The following is a 22,221-nucleotide window of genomic DNA, read 5'->3' as shown; positions in this document are numbered from 1 at the left end:
TCCAAATAACTCTAAACAAATATTGTTGCAGAAAAGTGTGTTTAGAAATTGTGTATGGTCTCTTGTTCCAAGTTACCTCCTTCCACAGATTTTTGCCTCTCACGAAAGCTGCAAAGCCTTCCAAGAAGTCAGTAAAGCCTTATGTCATGCTTGAGCTTTATTTAGGCTGAAACTTGAAAGTTAAGTTGCACGTAGGCCTGTCGCAGTAATCAATATATCTTTCGACTTATTGCTCAATATATGTACATGACCTCAATCATTTTTGGTGACGCAATATATCGCCCATTATATTTACATAAAAATTTATGTCACCATGTTTTGTACATTCCACGTGCACCTGTGTCTCTTGCAGCTTCGTGTACATAACATGGTGTAGTCGTAAGGAGCTTGTTCAAATTTAAACAAAAAAAGTTTCATCTTCAGATTTGGTCTTGTTTATGGATATGTGCCTTTGTGCATGCAGACATCTGACTGCTTAGTAATGATTGTGTTTTTCAACATTAGTGTGCACCCTTTATTTACAGAAGAAGAAAAGAAGGTCTGGGAAAAATCTGTAGATGGGAAAATCTCCATACAAATTCGTTGTGCATTTTTCTTTTTTTTCTACTCGTTGATTTACTATTATTAAGGTTTTTAAGGTATCTAATTTGGATACTTAATTACCTTGATCTAAATATTCTTAGTAAGTAAACGTTTGTTGTAATTTGAAAGTGTGTAGGCCTTCTTGCATTTTATGCTGTTATATTATGATTTTATATTCAGTGGTATAAAATGGTCTTTAAAATGACAACAATATTGATTATCGCAATTATTTCTGGGGCAATATATTGCACAACAAAACGTTGTTATCATGACAGGCCTAGTTGTGTGACAAAAATTCAATGTTTAGTTATTATTCAGGGCTCTGAACCAGTTCACGGAATGAAAAAGAAAACTGGAAACGAACAAAATTTTGACAGGAACAGAAACTAAATTACATTTTATATTTCCGAACAGAATCGGAAATTTGAAATGGCCATTTACCGGTTAATAACGTTATCTTATTGTTTAACATGAGCCTATACGCGACTTTTAAGTGTGTTTTTTTCACTCTCAAAACACTATCTTATACAAGTAGCGTTTTTTTTAACAATGCAACTTTTTAGAAAATCATAAACTTATGTCTTTTTAAAGTGTTAATAGATACTTTCTTTTATTTAGTGGCCTACATTTGGTTTAGTTTTCATGGTTATTAATGCATGCAATTTCAGCAATGAAAATGTTTTCTAAAAAGAAAACAAATTGTTAATTTTAAGATGCCTATCTTATCTCTTGTATATTTAGTATTGCTCTTTAATAAAAAATAATTTGTATACAATTAATCTATGGAATAATCTATGTAGAATACTTGATTACTAAAATAATCAATAGCTGCAGCCCTAATATGAAGCCTATGAAGGCAGTTTATCATATAATTGACACATTTATTGATCTAGTTTAACATATTAGTGACTTTTAATGGGCTTAAATTAATTTCTGTCAAACCTTTGTATGTGGCGTAGTGTAGGGAAAAATAATTGCTCAGATTCTAGATTTTATGAGCTTAATGTGAAGCACATGAAATTGTTTTTCTGTTGGGCTGTTCATTAATCTTAACTTCAGGTAGGAAGTGGTGATACAGAAGTTTGACTCTGCAGTTTAACCCAGAGTTGGGGGCAAACATAAGCAGAATTTTCTGTTCTGCCTGTAGCTGAATTACTGAGGCTGAGCAGAAGGTTAGAGACTGGTGGGAGATCTAGTTGTGATCTGTTTCAATGTTGAAAACGCTGCAGCACAGTGTCCACAGGGAATGGGTGGATACAGCCTCTCTGGCCCGGGATATAAAGCCTCCCTGAAACCTGAGCCATATACATGTTCCATTGAACAGCCGAGAGATGAGCTGCCATAGTTGTGAATATATGAGAGAAAATATGAGGGTTGGAATGGGAGGAAGCAGAGAAATTAGAGGAAGGGGGAATGTTTATCCTGTCAGGTTTTCCTGTCTTTGGTGGGAAAGAGACATCAAAGATCATACATTGAGCTGAAGAGTATCATGGTCTATAGAAGGCCTGCTTCACAATATTTACACTCCAGCCACAGAGGTTCATTTAAGAATAAAGCAGTGATCCACTCAAAAGGTCATGGACCATATTGATTTGTACTCCTGGAATGATGCGTTTTATAATTCTGGATGTGCTGTTTTGAGCCTATTGTTATTTGTTGTTATTTTGTCAGTTTTTTCAATAAATAGTTACTCAAATGAAATTTCCTTAAATTATCTGGACTATCTAAAAATAGACATTGTTTAATATATATATATATATATATATATATATATATATATATATATATATATATATATATATATATATATATATATATATATATATATATGTGTGTGTGTGTGTGTGTGTGAGATTGTGTGTGTGTGTGTATATATATATATATATATATACACACACACACACAATCACACACACACACACATATATATATATATATATATATATATATATATATATATATATATATATATATATATATATACACACATACATACATATACACACATATATATATATATATAATGTATGTGTGTGTGTGTGTGTGTGTTACATTTAGTATTTCTGAATCTGATTGACCTTTTTCAGCGGTGCAATACTCCAGTAGTATCAACACTCTAACTGTAACAACAAGTGGAGTTATGCTAGCAGCATTTATTTACGTGAGCATCAACTGCAGAAGAACGATATACACTGAACAAAATGATAAACGCAACACGCTTGTTTTTGCCCCCATTTTTCATTAGCTGAACTCAAAAGCTTTTTCTATGTACACTAAAGGCCTATTTCTTTAAAGTATTGTCACAACTCTGTCTAAATTTGTGTTAGTGAGCACCTCCTTTGCCGAGATTAATCCAGTCACCTCACAGGTGTGGCTTATCAAGATGCTGATTAGACAGCATGATTATTGCACAGGTGTGCCTTAGGCTACGTCTACATTAATCCAGATGCATTTGAAAAAAAAAGCATATTCATTTTAAAACGCTCTCTGTCCACACTAGCATTTTCAAGCATTTTGCAAACTTTCTCATCCACGTTGAAACATCAGAAAACTTTACATTTGCTTTCTGCGCATGCGCAAACCCTCAAAAAAAGCTCACTGCAGATGATACACATGGAACAGACATGATATGTTTTTATGCAGATTTTCTGACAAGGATTATTTTATGAAAGGAACCTGCCATTCAGTGACGCGTCCAAGTCGCACACACTCACGATCTGATCTATGTCTGATCTAAAACGCAACTGCCCTCATGTTTTGCTGCAGAGAGCAATTGCGAGTAAATTTGCTTTCACCTTTGCAGGACTGTGATATGAAGAGTGTACAAAGTAACACTTTTGTAGCAATATTGTGAAAGTGCATAGCACATAACATGCACAATACCAGTATAAACACTGATATCTGTTGGTATGATATGCGTCACATGACCAAAATTGCGTCATCTTTTTCAAAAGCCTTTGTTTTCACAGTCTACACCACAACGTGAAAAAGGCATTTTCAAATTCATCTACTTTGGAGAGCGTTTTCACAAAGCTCAGTTTTCCTTGACTAAAAACACTGTCTCAGTGTCGATTGAAGGCCAAAACAGAGAGAAAAAAAATTGCGTTTTCAAACTAAAATGTTTTAGTTTGGACAAGACCTTAGGCTGGCCACAATAAAAGGCCAAATGTGCAGTTTTATCACACAGCACAATGCCACAAATGTCGCAAGTTTTGAGGGAATGAGGGAGTAATTGGCATGCTGACTGCAGGGATGTTCACTAGAGCTTTTGCCCATGAATTGAATGTAAATTTCTTTACCATAAGCCATCTCCAAAGGTGTTTCAGAGAATTTGGCAGTACATCCAAACGGCCTCACATCCGCAGACCACGTGTAACCACATCGGCCCAGGACCTCCACATCCAGTATCTTCACATCCAAGATCGTCTGAGACCAGTCAGCCAGACAGCTGCTGCACCAATCGGTTTGCATAACCAAAGCATTCGTTTATGGTATTTGGGAGAGGTGTTCTCTTCATGGATGAATACAGAGCAGATGGCAGACAGCGTGTATGGTGACGTGTGGGTGAGCGGTTTGCTGATGTCAACATTGTGGATCGAGTGGCCCATGGTGGCTGTGGGGTTATGGTATGGGCAGGTCTATTTTATGGACAAAGGACACTGGCACATTTTATTGATGGCATTTTGAATGCACAGAGATACCATGATGAGATCCTGAGACCCATTGTTGAGCAATTCATCCACGACCATCCCATTATGTTGCAGCATGATAATGCACAGCCTCATGTTGCAAGGATCTGTGCACAATTCCTGGAAGCTGAAAACATCTCAGTTCTTGCATGGCCAGCATACTCACTGGACATGTCACCCATTCAGCATGTTTATGATGCTCTGGATTGGCGTATACGACAGCGTGTTCCAGTCCCTGCTAATAACCAGCAACTTCGACCAGCCATTGAAGAGGAGTGGACCAACATTCCACAGGGCACAATCACAACCATTTTAATCGTCTATAATTTTGTTCAGCGTATAAAGATAGCGCCTATTTGAAAGCTTTTAAGACGTTTTCAGAGAAGTGAGCTCCAGGCTGACAGCAGCCGTTCAGAGCTCATATATCCACCAAGAACAGCTTTATCTCGGCCAGTCCTTTGGGAATTTGCTGCTGACTCTTTATGTAGATGATGTTAAACAAGGTTTAATTCATTTTGGTTATATTAAATGGGCAATCTTTGGACTTATTAATCTATTACTTGTTCCAGGAGAAGTCAATTTGGCTTTAGGAAAAAGTTAAGTTTCATATCTTTATATTTTTATGTAATTAAATCCTATGTTAACTAGAGTGCTGTATATGTCTGTGGTGAGTGGGGCGGGGGCTGAGAGCGGTGGGAACGGAGCGAGGCCGGTTGAGTGATTTGGAAATGAGTGACACCTGCTCCACTCACTGGTCTCGCGTCCCACGGAGGAGATCGGAAGGATACAAAAGAGGAGAGACGAACAGTGAAGGACGAGAAAGGACCAGGCTTGGGCTTTATTTTGTGTTTGGTTTTTGTTTGTGTGCGGCAGTCATCCACGAGGGGCTGTTGCGCTGTTTTGGTGTTTATTTCATCATTAAAGATTTATTTGGAAGTCCACTGGTTCCCGCCTCTTTCTTCCCAAGATTATGAAGTTTGTAAAGTGTTACAATGTGGTATTTGGTATTGTGAAAGGGTCTGATAGTGATTATAATTTCATCTTCAGAGAAAGTTACATTATTACGATTGTCTTTTGAGTGAGTTACAAGGACTTTTATATTGAAAGGGACTGAAACAAGGACATTATTGTTGCTTTAAACAGCCTTATGAGATGCAACCATAGGGACACAGCCAACAAGTCCGCTGTCATGGGAAATCCTCTTAACTGTTTAAAGTACGAAGACAAAGATATTGCTTTCCTCAGTGGATATTCAAACTGATCTTGATTTATGGATATAAGATCGGCCTGACGAATGAATATAAGATGCAATTAAAAGACTCACTCAAGCAATCTCTCTCATAATACTTGTCTCTACATGATACAATGAGCTGCAATGAAGCAACTCAACGTTCTTTCTTTTCTAGTTCTAAAGTGATGTTTTTGATTTAGTAAAAGAAGCTTAGACTTAACTGTTAAACTGTCACAACAAGACTTGAATCTGTGGTGAAAAGAAGTAGTTCTGCACAAAAGTGGATTTAAAAGGCACTCTTGTTGTTGTCTCTTTTTTATTTACACACTTGTACTGTTGAACTGTGTTGTATAAACCCAGTATCTCAATAAACTATATCGCATGGCTACTCGTGATATTGCTGCTACATACATGGATATATTTAATATATAATATAACTACATTTGAATGAGATTTAAGCAGTGATATTTTTTTACACAGTAGCTAATACAATCTTTCATAGACATACAAGCGCAATATATTAAAATTACTTCTGTATATATTTATATATTATTAAGATACTCAAGCAAGTGGCAAAACTTAAATGCAGCCTGCAGTCTTCATTTCTTAGGTTAAAAGGTAGTAGGCTATCACAAACATTTTAATTTAAAACTTACCATTGACCAAAACTTTCTTTTGCATTACATCCTTATTACAATCCTACTGGTCATTATTTTTTTCTTACTCCACGAATGTCATCTATATATCTATAGATATTCAAATATATTCGAATACATTGCATGATATTCGATATCTGTTCGAATTAGATTCTTCTCAAAAGTGACAGCCCTAACCCCCATTGCTAAAAAGCTGTCTTTAGGTTTAGGTACTTTTTTGCATTTAGGGTGTAATAAAACCTGGAATCGAACGCTTCTACCTGGACTAACTCGGAGCAAGAAAAGGAAGTAAAATTGTGTCTCAATTAGACACAGCTTTTAAAAAAATCTTGAATATTTTTAACTTGATACGACATTAAATGTAATGTTCAGGGGAATGTGTTAAAAAGAAACCGCGTGCCGTGAGATGTGATGCAGAAGCCAAATATCTCTTGCCTGAATGCGGCTGTGAAGATGGTGCTTTTGATCAGAGAAATGAAAATAAAGATGTAACTTCATTATAAAAATCTATTGACATTGCAGACCGCCTGGTAGCCAAAGCACTGCATGATAATGGAAGCCTTACAACGTAATTATATTCACACTCATTAATTGTTTGTGGCATCTCAGGTGATGATGCAGACCTGTGCAGTGAGTTACTGCAGGAGTCTCTGGACGCTCTGCGGGCTCTCCCAGAAGCTACACTGTTTGATGAGGGCACAGTGTCGCCCGTCTGGCTGGAGGTGGTCGAGAGGGCCACCAAATTCCTCAGGTTTGCCAGTCATTCACCTTCACTATTCCCAAATGCAGAAGTAGTAATATTAATTCCTGTGTAGTAATTTTTTATCTATTTTAACTAGAAAACTTGCATCAAGATACAGTACACCAAGATTGCATTTCATTTCATTTATTTAACCAAAAATACAGTTACATTTTATTGCAATTAATTTAATTGTTTACATTTTTTAATATATACATTTCTTATTTTTATTAGTTGAAAACTAATAAAAATAACTTTACGAAAAAATTATTCACTGTAACTTTTGATCAGTTTAAAGTGACCTTGCTAAATTAGTATTAATTTCCTACTTTATTTTTTTTCATGCAAACTGATCATAAATCTACATTGCTATTAAAGCTCATTTTACTTTGTTTTTCAGTGACATTCATGGAATTGCCAGTGGAAAAGCGCCCAGTAACATTCCCCTGCAGGATCAGCACCTGGCCCTGGCCATCCTTCTGGAGCTTGCAGTGCAGCGAGGAACTCTCAGGTATTCAGCATGATGTTTCATATGACCACTGTTCAAAATTCCTTTTGATAAAATGATCAAAATTACTCTGTAGAGTCGTATTCATAAATACTCAATCTCACTTTTTCATGCGATTTTTGTGTTTTAGTCAGCTGCTGTCTGCAGTTTTGCTGCTGCTGAGGCTCTGGGACAGTGGAACGAGAGAAATGGATAATGAGCGCTCGACCCAGGGCACCAGCGCCCCCTTACTGCCCCTCCTGCAGCGCTTCCAGAACATCCACAGCAGTAAGGAGGAGCCTGTTCCTGAAGAGGAGATTGAGGTGAGATTGAATTCTTGAATCATTTTTATAACTGCACTGTTCTTCCTGGTTTTATGTTTCACTACTTATGTTCTCAGATCCTTTCGGCCCCTCTGAGCCCAAATGAGAGTTTTCTGCGCTACCTTACACTGCCTCAAGATAATGACCTGGCCATTGATCTGCGGCAGACAGCTGTAGTCATCATGGCACACTTGGACCGCCTGGCGGCCCCATGCAGCCCCCCGCAGTGCAGCTCACCCACCTCTAACAAGGTACTACATGCAACATTGTGCACTGACATTTTATTTGCACCTCTTAATCATGCTACATGTTTGCCCGTGTGAGTCCCACTTTCATTGTTTGTGTTGGAGCTGCTTATTGACTCTAGAGCACAATGAATCTCTAGGAAGCCCCAGGGAACTCTTGTTTGTGGTTATGATCTATAATCCCTCTTTGAAGAAAGCAAAATCATTCTTCACAGAGCTCAATCTCTTCTTGTCTTTCTTCTTTCAGAGTACTCTGCAGGAGGTGATTGGTTGGGGTCTGCTTGGATGGAAACCTTACGCTAATGTGAATGGACCAATTCAGTGCAAGGCACTGTCAAACCTGGGCGTCACACAGATTGTCTGCTCAGAGAAGGGTTTCCTCATCTTGACCATCACTGGTGCCGTCTACACACAAAACTACAAAAGCACTACGCTAGTGAGTCCCTCATTTTGTTAGCTGTATGCTATGTTATTGTTGTTTTGTCTCTCACACTTTAGAGATTAATGTAAATGTGTGTGTGTGTGTATAGATGTTGCTGACCAAGAACTTCTCTTTATTTTTCTACTTTTGATTTGTGCACTGAACTAACCTGTTATTTCCTGTTAGGCCCCTATGCTAGTACACGCATTGTCATCCAGGAAAATAATGGAGCTTGCAGCTCACCCGGATGGGCAGCACTACTTGGCACTTTCAGTCAATGGGGAGGTGTTCTCATGGGGTTGTGGAGATGGAGGCAGGCTAGGACATGGAGACACTACGTAAGAGCACACCAAAATCATCAAACTTCCAATCTCATCTTTCAAACCCAAATACTGTATATGCACAACAGTTCAGAAGTTTCAGGTAGATACGATTTTTTAAATGTTTACAATGCTTACCAAGGCTGCATTTATGTTAAAAAAAATATAGAAAACGGTTAATATTGTGAAATATTATTACAATTAAAAATGTCCAGTTTTTCTTTATATTGCATTGTATTTACTTTAAAACCTAGCTTTGACATTACAGAACTAAACCGATTTTTTATATTTCAGAAGTTATTCTATTGTACTGATTTCTTGTTGTTATCAGTGCACTGATAAATATTTTTGTGGAATCTGTGCCTTTTTATAGAACAATTTACCTTGAATAGAATTTTTTTTTCATATTTTTGTTAGACAGGAAGAGCAAAGTAGAAAAACATTTGTTCTCACCGCAGGTGACATTTTCGAGCCTACAAGCTCTTCATCAGACAACAGACAACACATCAAGAGTTCAGCCCTTAAATACAAGCACAACCTAGATCACATGATCACCCACATGACCAAAAAAAAAACATACAAGGGCTATCAAAAAAATCACCTAACATATTGTTAATAAACATAAAACATAAAAGTGAAAACAAATTAATTACATTTACATTACATTTATTCATTTAGCAGACTCTTTTATCCAAAGCGACTTACAGATGAAGACAGTGGAAGCAATCAAAAACAACAAAAAGAGCAATGATATATAAGTGCTATAACAAGTCTCAGTTAGGTTAACACAGTACACGTAGCATGGGATTTTAACTAATATAATAAATAAAAAGAAAACAGATAGAATAAAAAAAAAAAAAAAGAATAGAGCAAGAGTAATTAATAGCATTAATTACAAATGCTAAACAAATATATCAAAAGATACCAGACTGGAAAAAATGTGAATGAACAATATCTCTCACACATATATATATATACTCCCTGACAAAAATCATGTCGCCTGTCCAAGTTGTAGGAACAACAAATAATAACTTGACTCATTTGTAATCAGAAGTGGCTTATTATGAAAGGCAAAGGCCTCTAGATTATGCTTATTTTAACAAAATAAAATCTTATCATGCCTTTACTTTTAATTATTTAATTAGGACAGAAAGGTCAGACTTTGCCTATAAAAAAGTATTGTCACTTAACAGAAATAATGCACAGTACAGAGCATGAAGTCTTGGTGCAGTGGAAAAAGAATTAATATTGTCTATCACTCCCATGAGCTTGGAGGACTGCATCCATACCTCTCTGCAATGACTCAAATAACTGACTCCTCTGAAATGGCAAAGAAAGCATTCTTGCAGGACTTCCAGAGATCATCAAGATTCTTTGGTTTCATCTTCAATGCCTTCTCCTTCATCTTACCCCAGACATGCTCAATAATGTTCATGTCTGGTGACTGGGCTGGCCAATCCTGGAGCACCTTGACATTCTTTGCTCTCGGGAACTTTGATATGGAGGCTGAAGTATGAGAAGGAGCGCCATCCTGCTGAAGAATTTGCCCTCTCTTGTTTTTTGGAATGTAATGGGCAGCAAGAATGTCTTGATACCTCAGGCTGTTGATGTTGCCATCCACTTTGCAGATCTCTGGCATGCCCCCATACTGAATGTTACCCCAAACCATTATATTTCCTCCACCGAACTTGACTGTTTTCTGTGTGAATCTTGGGCTCATGCTAGTTCCAGTAGGTCTTCTGCAGTATTTGCTACTATTGGGATGCAGTTCAATAGATGATTCATCGGAAAAATCAACCTTCTGCCACTTTTCCACAGTCCATCCTTCCTGCAAGCTGTGGGCCTTGGCAAATGCAACACAATTTTTTGCTGTCTTCTGTTTGATGCTGGTTTCTGAGCACTAATTCGGCCATTGAGACCACTGCTTGAGAGAATTCGACAAACTGTTGTAGATACAGGGGTTTTTGGTGACCAGTTCTTATGTAGCTCTACTCTGACCTGGGCCTGTCAACTGAACTGCTGGGGTTCTTCTTCTACACACCTGAGAATGTTAATTACAGTATTTGACCAGTCAAAACCAACCATTGTACTATGCAATTTAAAAACAATATAGTTCTTTGTATTCTTTGTATGCAAAGAATCACACAACATAAAGCGTGTTTACTTGTGCTTCTACAGGTATTTAGAGGAACCCACCATGATTGCAGTATTCTCAGGGAGGCCGGCAGGGAAGCAAGTTATTCACATCGCGTGTGGCAGCACGTACAGCGCAGCGATCACAGCAGACGGAGAGCTGTACACATGGGGCCGAGGAAACTACGGCAGGCTAGGCCACGGTAACATCTCCAGTATAAATCCAGTTCAAATCCACTGCTGTTTATAACAAGACATATATATAATCTTACTACAGGACACAGTTAAATGATGCTTGCATGCTTTTCTGAAGGCTCTAGTGAGGACCAGACCACTCCCATGCTGGTAACTGCTCTGAAGGGGCTTAAGGTCATCTATGTGGCATGTGGAAGTGGAGATGCTCAGACCCTCGCTGTGACTGAGAATGGTATACATCTCATAAAGGCACATTCAGAAGTGGTTTTAAGATAATGTTAGAATGGCATGATCATTTTTCTTGCGTGCTCTTTACAGGTCAGGTTTGGTCATGGGGTGATGGTGACTATGGTAAACTCGGTCGTGGGGGTAGTGATGGATGCAAAACGCCAAAACTTGTGGAGAAGTTACAGGATTTGGATATGGTGAAGGTGTGCTGTGGGAGCCAGTTCTCCGTAGCTCTCACTAAAGATGGACAAGTGTACACTTGGGGCAAAGGAGACAATCAGAGACTTGGCCACGGCACTGACGAACACGTCCGCTATCCCAAACTGCTCGACAGTCTACAAGGTTCAGTGTTTTCAGGAATTGCGTTTTCACAACATAAACATTTCAGGTTGTCGAAATCTGAAGGCAAAGTCAACATGACATTTAATATATTTTATAACATGTTCCACATCTAATATTGAAAAGTTCCTCATTGTGAATGTTTAATTCACATATTATTCCAAAGAAGGAAAACCATTTTGTTTTCTTTCATTGAAATGTTACCGTGTTGTTATTGTTAACTAAAACTGTTCAAATGCATTTTCAATTAAATAAAGCTGATATTAAATATTAGAAAACGAAGACTATATAAAAACTAGTATACATCAACATCGCATAAAAAATTACTAATATTTTAATTAAGATAAAAAAAAATAACATAAATGTATGTATAAAAGCTAGTTTAAAATATTAATAAATAAACACTATAGCCGCATAAGTAATTCTAAAATAACAAAATACAACAACAAAATAACAAAACAATTTGCCTATTTGAACAAAATAGGCAAATATTTAGGCATTTGTACAATCCAGATTTAATAAATTCCAGATGGATCAAATCAAGTCTCTCCCTACATTTTTTTGCCCATGGAATATTGACTTTTTTCACTTGTAAATGCTACATTATGGAAGCAAAATGGCATATCAAATTGACTTTATCAACACGTACATTTCAAAATATGGTTTATTTAAACTCTGTCACCAGTTTTCATCAATTTTTTAATCTGAAGTCTGCTTTTAACATTTAATTCTTTGTCAATTCAGGTAAGAGGGTGGTGGATGTAGCAGTTGGCTCTACACACTGCCTGGCCCTCACAGAAGAAGGAGAGGTGCACAGTTGGGGCAGTAATGATAAACTTCAGCACTTTGACACGCTCTTCTCCAATAAGAAGCAGCCTAAAGCCCTGCCAGGCCTTAATTCTAAACACATAATAGGCATCTCCTGTGGCCCTGGCCAGGTATAACCTGTCTTTCACCAGAATGTAATTCATTGTATGCTGCTTTTGACTGCATACTACTTATATTTTGTAATATTCTGTTTTTCAGAGTTTTGCATGGTCGTCATGCTCTGAGTGGTCCGTAGGGCTCCGTGTACCATTTGTGGTGGACGTGTGCACAATGACGTTCGACCAGCTGGACCTGCTGCTTCGGCAGGTCAGTGAGGGCATGGACGGCAGCTCTGATTGGCCACCGCCGCAGGAGAAAGAGTGCATGGTTGTGGCCGCTCTCAACCTGCTCAGATTACAGGTCAGTTGTCTAAAATTTTAGGCTTCTGACTGCCATATAATTGAACAAATTTACATTGATTTATTCCAAGATACCAGTTTGAATAGTATGTCCTCCTAAAAGCATAATTCATCTTGAATATTGTCATTGTATTCTATCTCTTCCAGCTCCATGCAGCCATCAGTAACCAGGTGGACCCTGAGGAGCTAGGTTTGGGCTTGGGAAGCGGGCTGCTTAATAACCTCAAGCAGACAGTGGTGACGCTGGCCAGCAACGCCGGGGTTTTAAACACTGTGCAGGTGGCTGCCCAGGCCGTGCTCCAGAGTGGCTGGTCAGTGCTACTGCCCACTGCAGAGGAAAGAGCGAGAGCCCTGTCCTCACTGCTGCCCAATGCAGGTCAGTTCATAAATAACTAAGTGCTACTACCGTATTTTTCGGACTATAAGTCGCATCAGTCCAAAAATACGTCATGACGAGGAAAAAAACATATATAAGTCTCACTGGACTATAAAGGCCTGTTCGCACCAAGAATGATAACTATAAAGATAACGATATTAGCACCATCACCAGTGAACGATATTGTTTGTGTATTCTAAGCGGACGCGAGTCTGCTGTTTTAAATTCTCGATCTCATTATAGCACGATTGATTCTGATTGGTTGGCAATGTATTTATCGTTCATCAGAGACAAAAAAAAGTGCAGCAACTGGCTGGTTTACATCTGGTAACATCTGTGGATAAATCCATCTTTAAAAAACAAAACAAAAAAACAAGCAGTCAATGTCATGTTTGTTTCTATCACAGCATTTATGGTTAAAAGCATTTCTGTATTTTTTAGCATCTGCTAATGAGATGAGTGTAAGTCCTGGCCGTTGCTTCATGATCGACCTCTTGGTTAGTAGTCTGATGGCCGACGGAGGGCTGGAGTCTGCTTTGAATGCTGCCATCACGGCTGAGATCCAGGTCAGCATGTTTTATTCATTAGACACTTCATCATTTATTCACCCTCCATGCATTGTATCTCCAACATTTAACAGAGCACTGCCAAAAACCAGACAGAGGAAACTGATTCATGACCCCTGAGGGAAAAGTGTCAAAAATCATTTCAGTTTTAAATGATTGTGTTATGTGTTATTTTAAACGTGTTAAACTCTGTTATTTATATATCTCTTTGTTTAATTTTTGTTTTGTTGTTTTTATTTTGTTTTGTTTTTAGTTCAGTTTAGTTTGTTGTTTTGTTTTTTATTTTATTTTGGTTTTAGTTTTGTTTTTAGTTTAGTTTGGTGTTTTGTTTTTTATTTTATTTTGGTTTTAGTTTTGTTTTTAGTTTAGTTTGGTGTTTTGTTTTTTATTTTAATTTGGTTTGTTTTTTAGTTTAGTTTTGTTTGGTTTGTTGTTTTTTTATTTAGATTTTTTGCGCTGTTTTAGTTTTGTTTTGACATTCCAATTAACTAATTTCTCTGCATTTCTTTTATTAGGATATCGAGGCTAAAAAAGAAGCACAGAAAGAGAAGGAGATCGATGAGCAGGAAGCCAGTGCCTCTTCTCTGCATCGCTGTCGCACCACACTGGACAAAGACCTGATCAACACCGGCATCTATGAGTCAACAAACAAGCAGAGCCTTCCATTGGTCCAGCTGGTCCAACAACTGCTCAGGTAATGCAGTGATTCACTTTTCAATGCATGAAACTTAAAGATGGCTTTAGAAAACTCTTAATCAACTGAACGTCATAGCCTTTAGTAACACTCTTCTTTGTGTATTATTCTGTAGAAACATTGCTTCACAGACTATAGCTCGTCTTAAGGATGTGGCACGACGAATCTCAAACTGCCAAGACACGGAGCAGGTCAGCAAGGAGCGCTCGGCCTCTCTGGACCTACTGCTGCGCTTTCAGAGGCTGTTGGTCTGCAAGCTGTATGTGGGGGTCAGTGGCACTGTGGGTGTGGGAGGATACAGTAAGTAGAAGAACTTAATTTTTCAGGGATTTTGTTAAGGTTTGAGCATTCAGTCAACCCTATCTCTTATTGTCACAGCTTTGAGTAACTCAGAGATTCTGGGAGTTGGGTCTCTTTTGAAGAAGTACATGGCTTTGCTGTGCACACACATTGGAGATATCCTTCCTGTTGCCACCAGCATCGCCCTCAACAGTCATCGTCACTTTGCAGAGGTGGCACGTGTCCTTGAGGGAGATCTCACAGGTAAAAATGTTACTATGTTAAATTCACCAAATTTAATTTAAAGCTTTAGGATGATTCTAGCATTGAAGGAATACATTCATCTAAAAATGACAATACTGTTATATGTATATTAATGTCATTCCAAACATATGTGATGCTTTTTAATTTCTGAGGTCTCTGAAGGCATTTTTAATTGCAAAGCATCCTGTTTCTTCATTCTCCAGGTGTTTTGCTGCCAGAGTTGATTGTCTCCATCGTGTTACTGCTGACCCGTGATGCTGGCCTGATGCAGGAGACTGGATCCATTCCTCTCCTCGCCGCTCTTCTGGAGCACGTGGACCGTTTTAACCATCTCTCCCCTGGAATGGAGAGAGATGATAATGAGGATCTCGCCTGGCCTGGACTCATGGGTATGAGACAGATTAATCCACACACCTCCTTCATTACCAAGACGGTCTGACTGCATAATTGAGTAATGTTTCAATCCAGTATGAATATATTTATGTATAAAAAAAGAAAAGAAAAAATGAAAGATCTTCTAGTAAAAACTAAAATAATAGTCAAAATAATTCTTTCTTTGAAGGATTCTTTTTCAATGGGTCAAGCTCAAAGAACAACGAGGAAGTGTCGCTTATCCGCAAAGCTGACCTGGAGAATCATAACAAAGATGGCGGTTTCTGGACTGTCATTGAAGGGAAGGTCTATGACATCAAAGACTTCCAGACGCAAACTTTAACTGGGAACAGCATCCTCGGTATAACAACATTACTCAAATGACTAAAACCTTTTACTTTGTTTTCAAATAAAACGTTTTCTAAGTTTATTCACTGTTTCCCCTCACAGCCCAGTTTGCTGGAGAAGACCCTGTAGTAGCTTTAGAGGCCGCTCTCCAGGTTGAAGACACAAGGGAGTTCATGCAAGCTTTCTGTGTGGGACAATACATGGAGGTCTGCGTGTCTTTTTGTTTTATAGATTCTAATTGCTTTCTTCTCAAATTGTTTGGACTTCATGTTGGTCTTCTTTTTTTGGCTGTCTTTCTCCAGCCCAACCAGGAAATGGTGACAACTCCTGACCTGAGCAGTCTGTCCTCACCTCTGATAGATGCTGAAAGGAACCTTGGTCTGCTACTGGGACTGCATGCCTCATATTTGGCTATGAGCACCCCTCTCTCCCGCATTGAAATAGAATGTGCCAGTGAGTCCGTTTTTTTAGCTTGTAATATTGCAAACGTTTCAGTGGTATGTCAATAAAAAACCTTGTACCTTCCAGAATGGCTCCAGTCGTCAATTTTCTTTGGTGGTCTTCAGACGAGTCAGATCCACTATAATTATAATGAGGAGAAGGATGAGGACCACTGCAGCTCTCCTGGGACCACCACACCAGACAAAGCCAAACTCTACTGCCGCAGAATCACCCTGAGTGATCACGCCCAGCCCTTCCTGCAGGCCATCGCTGACAACAACACCCAGGACCACACTGTGAAGGTCATACACAGAGAGAGACTATCACTGATTTGTCTCTTTATTTAGTATAATTTATTCCTAATATTTGACTGTCATTTTGATTATTACAGATCATGTATAATTGTTGGATTCTTTCTTATTTGCTACAGGACTTTCTATGCCAAATCGAGCGGTGCTGTAAACAGTACCATCTCATCACTCCCATCACTTTTCCGCCTGAACATCCTGTAGAGGAAGTGGGCCGCCTGCTGCTCTGCTGCCTTCTCAAGCACCATGACCTTGGTAACTTAAAAAGTGCTGGTTTTTATGGCTTCTCTGTATTTCTGATTTCTGAAATCCTGCTCTGTGCACTTGTCAAAAACTCTAGACGGAGTTGTCAGTGTTATTGGTATAATTTCTGTTTTCTTATACAGGTCATGTCGCCCTCTCACTTGTTGATCAGTGTGCCTTGGGTGTGGACCAGGGGAAACAGAGGTCCCTCCCTAAATCTGTGATTGATGTGTGTCGAATGGTGTACCAGGCCAAATGTTCTTTGATAAAAGTGAGCGTAATAATATATGTGATAAAATGTAATTTAGTAATAACATACACTTAGCACCGTAGCTTTATAATTTAATACATGGTTATGCCAGGTGTAAATGGGGTTGGAGTGTGATGATGATTTCTTTGACCCCCCCACTCTCTGATCTTTCCCCCATCTGCTACAGACGCACCAGGAGCAAGGCCGCTCTTATAAGGAGGTGTGCGCCCCAGTGATCGAGAGGCTGCGTTTCCTGTTCAATGAGCTCCGGCCTGCTGTCAGCAATGACCTGTCCATTGTGTCCAAACTGAAGCTGCTGAGCTCTCAGCCTCGCTGGAAAAGGATCACGCAGAAACTGATCAGAGACCGCCGCAAAAAGAGAGGTGACTAATAGTCTAATAGTTCTTTTAAATGTGAATGTGTAAAAGCATGTTCAGTTTATAATTCTAGCATGTTTTGCTTATTGTCTCAGTGCCTAAGAAATCAGAGTCCGCTGATTTGGAGGAGGACAAGATGGAGAGGGAAGGGACCAATGAGGAGCTGCCTGCTCCAATCAGTCCCGCCCCTGTGGACAAGAAACAAACCACTGTCAGATCCCCAAAGGTTTGCTGTTGTCCATTTATCCTCAGTATTCTCTCTCTACTGCTTGATTTGGGGATTTACTTTTTGTTCGGCGTACACTTGTCTTTACTAGTTTATTAACTAGGTTTACTATTTGTAAACTTATTTTCTTACTAGTTAATTATTTATTAACATTTTAATGGTTTAATAGTGTCTCTGTGCGTTAATAAATTTGACATGTCTTTACTGAGGAGCTTTTGTTTATGATTATACAATTAATTTGAATTACTGTAAAGCATGTCACGTAATTCATTCTATTACATTTCTTTATTTGATTAACAGCCTTGTTCATTTTCTTCTCCTTTATCTTGCAGCAGGATAAGTGGCAGCCTCTACTAAGCACCATAGGCAGTGTTCAGAAGTACCGCTGGTTAAAGCACAGCGTTCAGGGCTCCTTCTCTCAGTCCAGCCTCATGAGCGCCATCGTTGAGTTTGCTTTGAAAGAGGAACCGCTGGATGTGGAGAAGATGAGGAAGTGCCTTCTTAAACAGGTAGTTAAAATGTTTTGTGTTGTCTAAAAAGGTAGTTATTAACATAAAATGGACCTGTAAATGACAGTATTTAACTCCTAACAATAACTCCTGTGTACAGTTGGAGCGAGCTGAGGTCCGGCTGGAGGGTATAGATACTATGTTGAAGCTGGCATCCAAAAACTTCCTCCTGCCTTCCGTACAGTACGCCATGCTCTGTGGTTGGCAGAGAGTCATACCTGAAGGGACCAATATTGGGCAAGTTTAAAGATATAAACGATCTTCAAGCAGGATATTTGTTTTGCATGTTCTGTTTTTAGCAGATTCTTTTGTGTTTTGCAGAATATTTTAGTATGGCAGTACAGTATCTTGCATTGGTTTGTATTTACATTAATATCCGTTTTGCCCTGATAGAGAGCCCCTGGCTGACTGCCTAAAGGATGTAGATCTCATTCCTCCATTTAACCGCATGTTGCTGGAGGTGACGTTCGGTAAGCTCTATGCCTGGGCTATCCAGAATGTCCGCAACATCTTGTTGGAGGCCAGCGGCAAGTTCAAGGAGCTGGGTATGAGTGATGGCATTACAATGATTATAAAACGCATTTAATTCATGTATTTATGTGCACTACCCCTTCAAAAGTTTGGGGTCAGTAAGATTGTTTGAAAGAAGCCTGTTATGCTCACAAAGGCCACATTTTTTGATTCGAAAATAGTCATAAAGTGAATATTGTGAAATATTATTACAATTTAAAATAACTATTTTCTAGCCATAGAAAATAATAATAGTAATAGATTTTAAAATGTAAATTATTGCTGTGGTGGCAACGCTGAATTTTTAGCATCCATTTCCCCAGTCTTCATGTCTCGCATGATTCTTCAAAATCATTCGTACTGATTTGGTGCGCAGTAATTTTTTTTTTTATTATTTTCAATGCTGAAAACAGTTTTGCTGCTTAGTTTGTTTATGCAAATTGATAAAAAAAGTTTGGCATTTACTTGAAATATGGATTCTACTGTCACCTAAATGTGAACGTCTCTGACTTATTGTCTACATAATGCATCCTTGCTGAATAAAAATCATTTCAAAAATATTTTATTTAAAATAACAAAAAAAAAAACTTACAGTCCCCAGCTATTTGAATGGTGTTTGGTATTACTGAATGTTGTTTCCTCTCTTCCAGGGGTGCAGCCAGTGCCTTTGCAGACCATCACTAATGAGAACCCAGCAGGCCCCAGTTTGGGAACCATTCCTCAGGCACGCTTCCTGCTGGCCATGCTCCATATGCTCACTCTCAAACATGGAGCCAACAGCCTCAGTCTCCTGCTGAACTCTGGCATCCTCGCCCTCACCCAGAGTGTACTTCGACTCATTGGTCAGGACCTTCTCTCGACTTGCTTTCTTAAATCAGATGGGTTTTATTTTATAGAGCCAGTTGTATACTGTCAGATGGACTTTATTGTAAAGGGTAATTTTCAACAGGGAGAGGTTGATCTCTTCTATACTGTTTAATGTGTTTTGTGAATATGTCGGCATTGCATGGCACAGGTCCCAGCTCTGATAGCTGTGAAGAGGAGCTGAGCTCTGTAGCTCACGGAGACTCTGCTACAGTTCTCGAGGAGTCCAGGAAGGAGACGACCCCCACCCCTCTTCCTGCCTCTGGCCCTGAATTGGCAGCTATGATGAAGATTGGCACTAGGGTGATGAGAGGACCTGACTGGAAATGGGGAGATCAGGCAAGTTAAAGCTGATGTGTTTGCCTTGTTATTTACACTTGCAATGGAGTGTTCCTATAAGTGTGCACAAATTAGGGACGTGCGATATGTATTGCCTGCAATTAATATAGTAAAGTTGTTATTTTAACATTTGACATTTTGAAGTATTTTGCAGAAACCATGCAGTGCTTATTTAGAGTGCATTCTTTCACTGCATGATACAATCTGTTAAAATGCATTTAGAATGATCACAAATTCAAGACATTGGGGCAGAAAATATATATATTTATACCACTTCATATAATTAATCAATTTCACACAAAGAGTGACGTATAACAAGAAATTAAGAGATTTAGAGACCATAATTCCTTTTTTTTTTTTTTTTTTGCTCTATTTAGACAACATGATAGTGTTTAGTTCCTGAATGAATCAACTGTTTAAATAATTCGGTGACAGTGACTTGCTGCCACTACATTTAAAGTGTCTTTCATTGATTTAAATCATTTAAAATTTTAGTATTCAAAATTTTTTATGTTTAATGTTAAAACATTATTTATTTGTAATTGCAGGTTAAATGCATTCATGCCTTGCATTAAACAGTGTACCTCTAAATGCCACTTCAGATGCATCTTCTATGTTTCATCTGCATTGTGAAGAATAATTTGATCAATACTGATTTCATTTGCTTGGTAGCAGTCTAATTGTCTTGTTATTCTAATTCACTGATTAAATGTAAGATTCTGACTCAAAAGATAAAGGTCACATTAAGAAAATATGGCTTTACAAAGGTAGAAATTCCCATGAAATGCAAAAATCTGTAAAAATCAGTTTTAACTTATTGGTTAATTTTTGAATATTTAAGACTTTAAGAGTCAGTTGTCAGTACCAACACAATAACACACTCAGCAAAATATTGCCTAATTATCTTTTATTGATAAGATACCAGAAAATATTGAGATATTATTTTTTGTCAATATCGCACACCCCTAGCACAAATGCATTGTCAGGTCAGTTTATTCATGTTTCTGTTTGGTGTGTGTTAGGATGGACCACCACCAGGCATGGGCCGTGTTATTGGGGAGTTGGGAGAAGATGGCTGGATTCGTGTCCAATGGGACACCAGCAGCACCAATTCCTACAGGATGGGCAAAGAGGGCAAGTATGACCTCAAACTAGCCGAGCCGCCGCCTGCCACCCAACCGGTCACAGAAGACTCTGACACAGAGGACGACACAGGTTTGTGATGCACATGGCACTGTGTTATTCAAGAGAACAAAGCATTTACCACCCAGTCTTGGTGCTTTACTGTATTTGTAATTGCTGCATTGATTTATACAACCTTTCCCTCTTTGTCTCAGAAGGGGAGGTGATGGAGAAGAGTGTTCATCCAACTGCAATCATGTTGACCAGCACAGTTAATCTGTTGAAGACACTGTCACTGTCCTCTGGGATTCACGCTGAGGTGATGCAGGCTGACGCTATTAGCACTCTGTGCGGTCTACTCCGGATACTGGTGGAGAGTGGAGCCAATGACAAAACTGGTAACAGCCCAGAGTTTATTTGTTCATTATTATTTCTTATTATATGATATAATGTTTACATTATATTTGACCCACATTCCTCCCTTTCTTCTTTAGGTTGTTCATCTCACAAGCTGGTGTCCTGTGAGCAGCACAGGAGCTGGTGCACACTGGGATTTATTCGCAGTATAGCTCTCATGCCTCAGATGTGCAGTACCCTGAGTTCCTCTGCGTGGATCAATCTGCTCATACGCATCGTGGAGGGCCACAAGTCCTTCACTGCGGTCACGCTACAGAGACAGGTGCCAACATTGCTTCCTAGATTCATTTAGCACTTACTATGGCTATTACTTGGCTTTTCCAAGAGGATGAGAGCTTTCCTTGTCTCTTTAGAGTAGAATTGTTATTCTAAAATGAGAACCACAGGGTATGTATGCTATGTTTTAATCCATCTTTCCTCACTCCCTGGCAGATTCTTGCCCTGCGGCTTCTACAGGGGGTTTTACCCTCCTGGGATAAGACCGAGCGCTCACAGGATATGAAGTTTCTGGTGGAGAAACTCTTTGGGTTCCTTGGCAGCTTGCTCAGCACGTGTTCCTCAGATCTGCCCCTCCTCAGGGGTACTGTACATTTATTAACTCCTTTCTCACTGTGTGCTCTTTGTGAGGTAGTCTAAATGCTGATAGCAGGATGCCACTTTAACATCACGTTTTCTGCTTTACAGAAGGTTCGATGCGTAGGAGAAAGTCCCGCCCTCAAGCCTCTCTGACAGCCACTCACAGCAGCACCCTAGCCGAGGAGATTGTGGCTGTACTGCGTACACTTCACTCCCTTGGCCAATGGAATGGCCTTGTTAATGAATACATTAACTCCCAGCTCAGTGGTATCAGTGATGTCATGGCAGGCAGACACACTGAAGCGGTACAAGTCCAATTTTTTTAA

The 22,221-nt window shown here is 39.0% G+C and overlaps 1 protein-coding gene across 1 annotated transcript in view; it reads left to right on the top strand.

Moving 5' to 3' along the window:
- Nucleotides 1-22,221, top strand: part of LOC128022775 (E3 ubiquitin-protein ligase HERC2-like) — a 28,002-nt gene extending 5,781 nt beyond the window's left edge. The window contains exons 5-39 of the mRNA XM_052610567.1: nucleotides 6,768-6,909; nucleotides 7,298-7,408; nucleotides 7,536-7,707; nucleotides 7,785-7,958; nucleotides 8,200-8,388; nucleotides 8,560-8,711; nucleotides 10,872-11,029; nucleotides 11,140-11,253; nucleotides 11,340-11,591; nucleotides 12,333-12,526; nucleotides 12,615-12,815; nucleotides 12,962-13,190; nucleotides 13,632-13,756; nucleotides 14,272-14,450; nucleotides 14,566-14,750; nucleotides 14,829-14,993; nucleotides 15,197-15,382; nucleotides 15,556-15,726; nucleotides 15,816-15,919; nucleotides 16,016-16,166; nucleotides 16,242-16,456; nucleotides 16,585-16,717; nucleotides 16,849-16,976; nucleotides 17,143-17,338; nucleotides 17,428-17,558; nucleotides 17,891-18,067; nucleotides 18,168-18,304; nucleotides 18,461-18,612; nucleotides 19,228-19,419; nucleotides 19,593-19,780; nucleotides 20,803-20,995; nucleotides 21,118-21,300; nucleotides 21,397-21,581; nucleotides 21,752-21,899; nucleotides 22,004-22,221. Coding sequence (XP_052466527.1) covers nucleotides 6,768-6,909; nucleotides 7,298-7,408; nucleotides 7,536-7,707; nucleotides 7,785-7,958; nucleotides 8,200-8,388; nucleotides 8,560-8,711; nucleotides 10,872-11,029; nucleotides 11,140-11,253; nucleotides 11,340-11,591; nucleotides 12,333-12,526; nucleotides 12,615-12,815; nucleotides 12,962-13,190; nucleotides 13,632-13,756; nucleotides 14,272-14,450; nucleotides 14,566-14,750; nucleotides 14,829-14,993; nucleotides 15,197-15,382; nucleotides 15,556-15,726; nucleotides 15,816-15,919; nucleotides 16,016-16,166; nucleotides 16,242-16,456; nucleotides 16,585-16,717; nucleotides 16,849-16,976; nucleotides 17,143-17,338; nucleotides 17,428-17,558; nucleotides 17,891-18,067; nucleotides 18,168-18,304; nucleotides 18,461-18,612; nucleotides 19,228-19,419; nucleotides 19,593-19,780; nucleotides 20,803-20,995; nucleotides 21,118-21,300; nucleotides 21,397-21,581; nucleotides 21,752-21,899; nucleotides 22,004-22,221 — 5,930 coding nt within the window. The remainder of the gene's footprint in view (nucleotides 1-6,767; nucleotides 6,910-7,297; nucleotides 7,409-7,535; nucleotides 7,708-7,784; nucleotides 7,959-8,199; nucleotides 8,389-8,559; nucleotides 8,712-10,871; nucleotides 11,030-11,139; nucleotides 11,254-11,339; nucleotides 11,592-12,332; nucleotides 12,527-12,614; nucleotides 12,816-12,961; nucleotides 13,191-13,631; nucleotides 13,757-14,271; nucleotides 14,451-14,565; nucleotides 14,751-14,828; nucleotides 14,994-15,196; nucleotides 15,383-15,555; nucleotides 15,727-15,815; nucleotides 15,920-16,015; nucleotides 16,167-16,241; nucleotides 16,457-16,584; nucleotides 16,718-16,848; nucleotides 16,977-17,142; nucleotides 17,339-17,427; nucleotides 17,559-17,890; nucleotides 18,068-18,167; nucleotides 18,305-18,460; nucleotides 18,613-19,227; nucleotides 19,420-19,592; nucleotides 19,781-20,802; nucleotides 20,996-21,117; nucleotides 21,301-21,396; nucleotides 21,582-21,751; nucleotides 21,900-22,003) is intronic.

This window comes from Carassius gibelio, chromosome A11 (assembly GCF_023724105.1).
Source record: "Carassius gibelio isolate Cgi1373 ecotype wild population from Czech Republic chromosome A11, carGib1.2-hapl.c, whole genome shotgun sequence".
NCBI lineage: Eukaryota > Metazoa > Chordata > Actinopteri > Cypriniformes > Cyprinidae > Carassius > Carassius gibelio.
The sequence above is the reverse complement of the archived record's forward strand: the minus strand, read 5'-3'. Positions and strand labels throughout refer to the sequence as shown.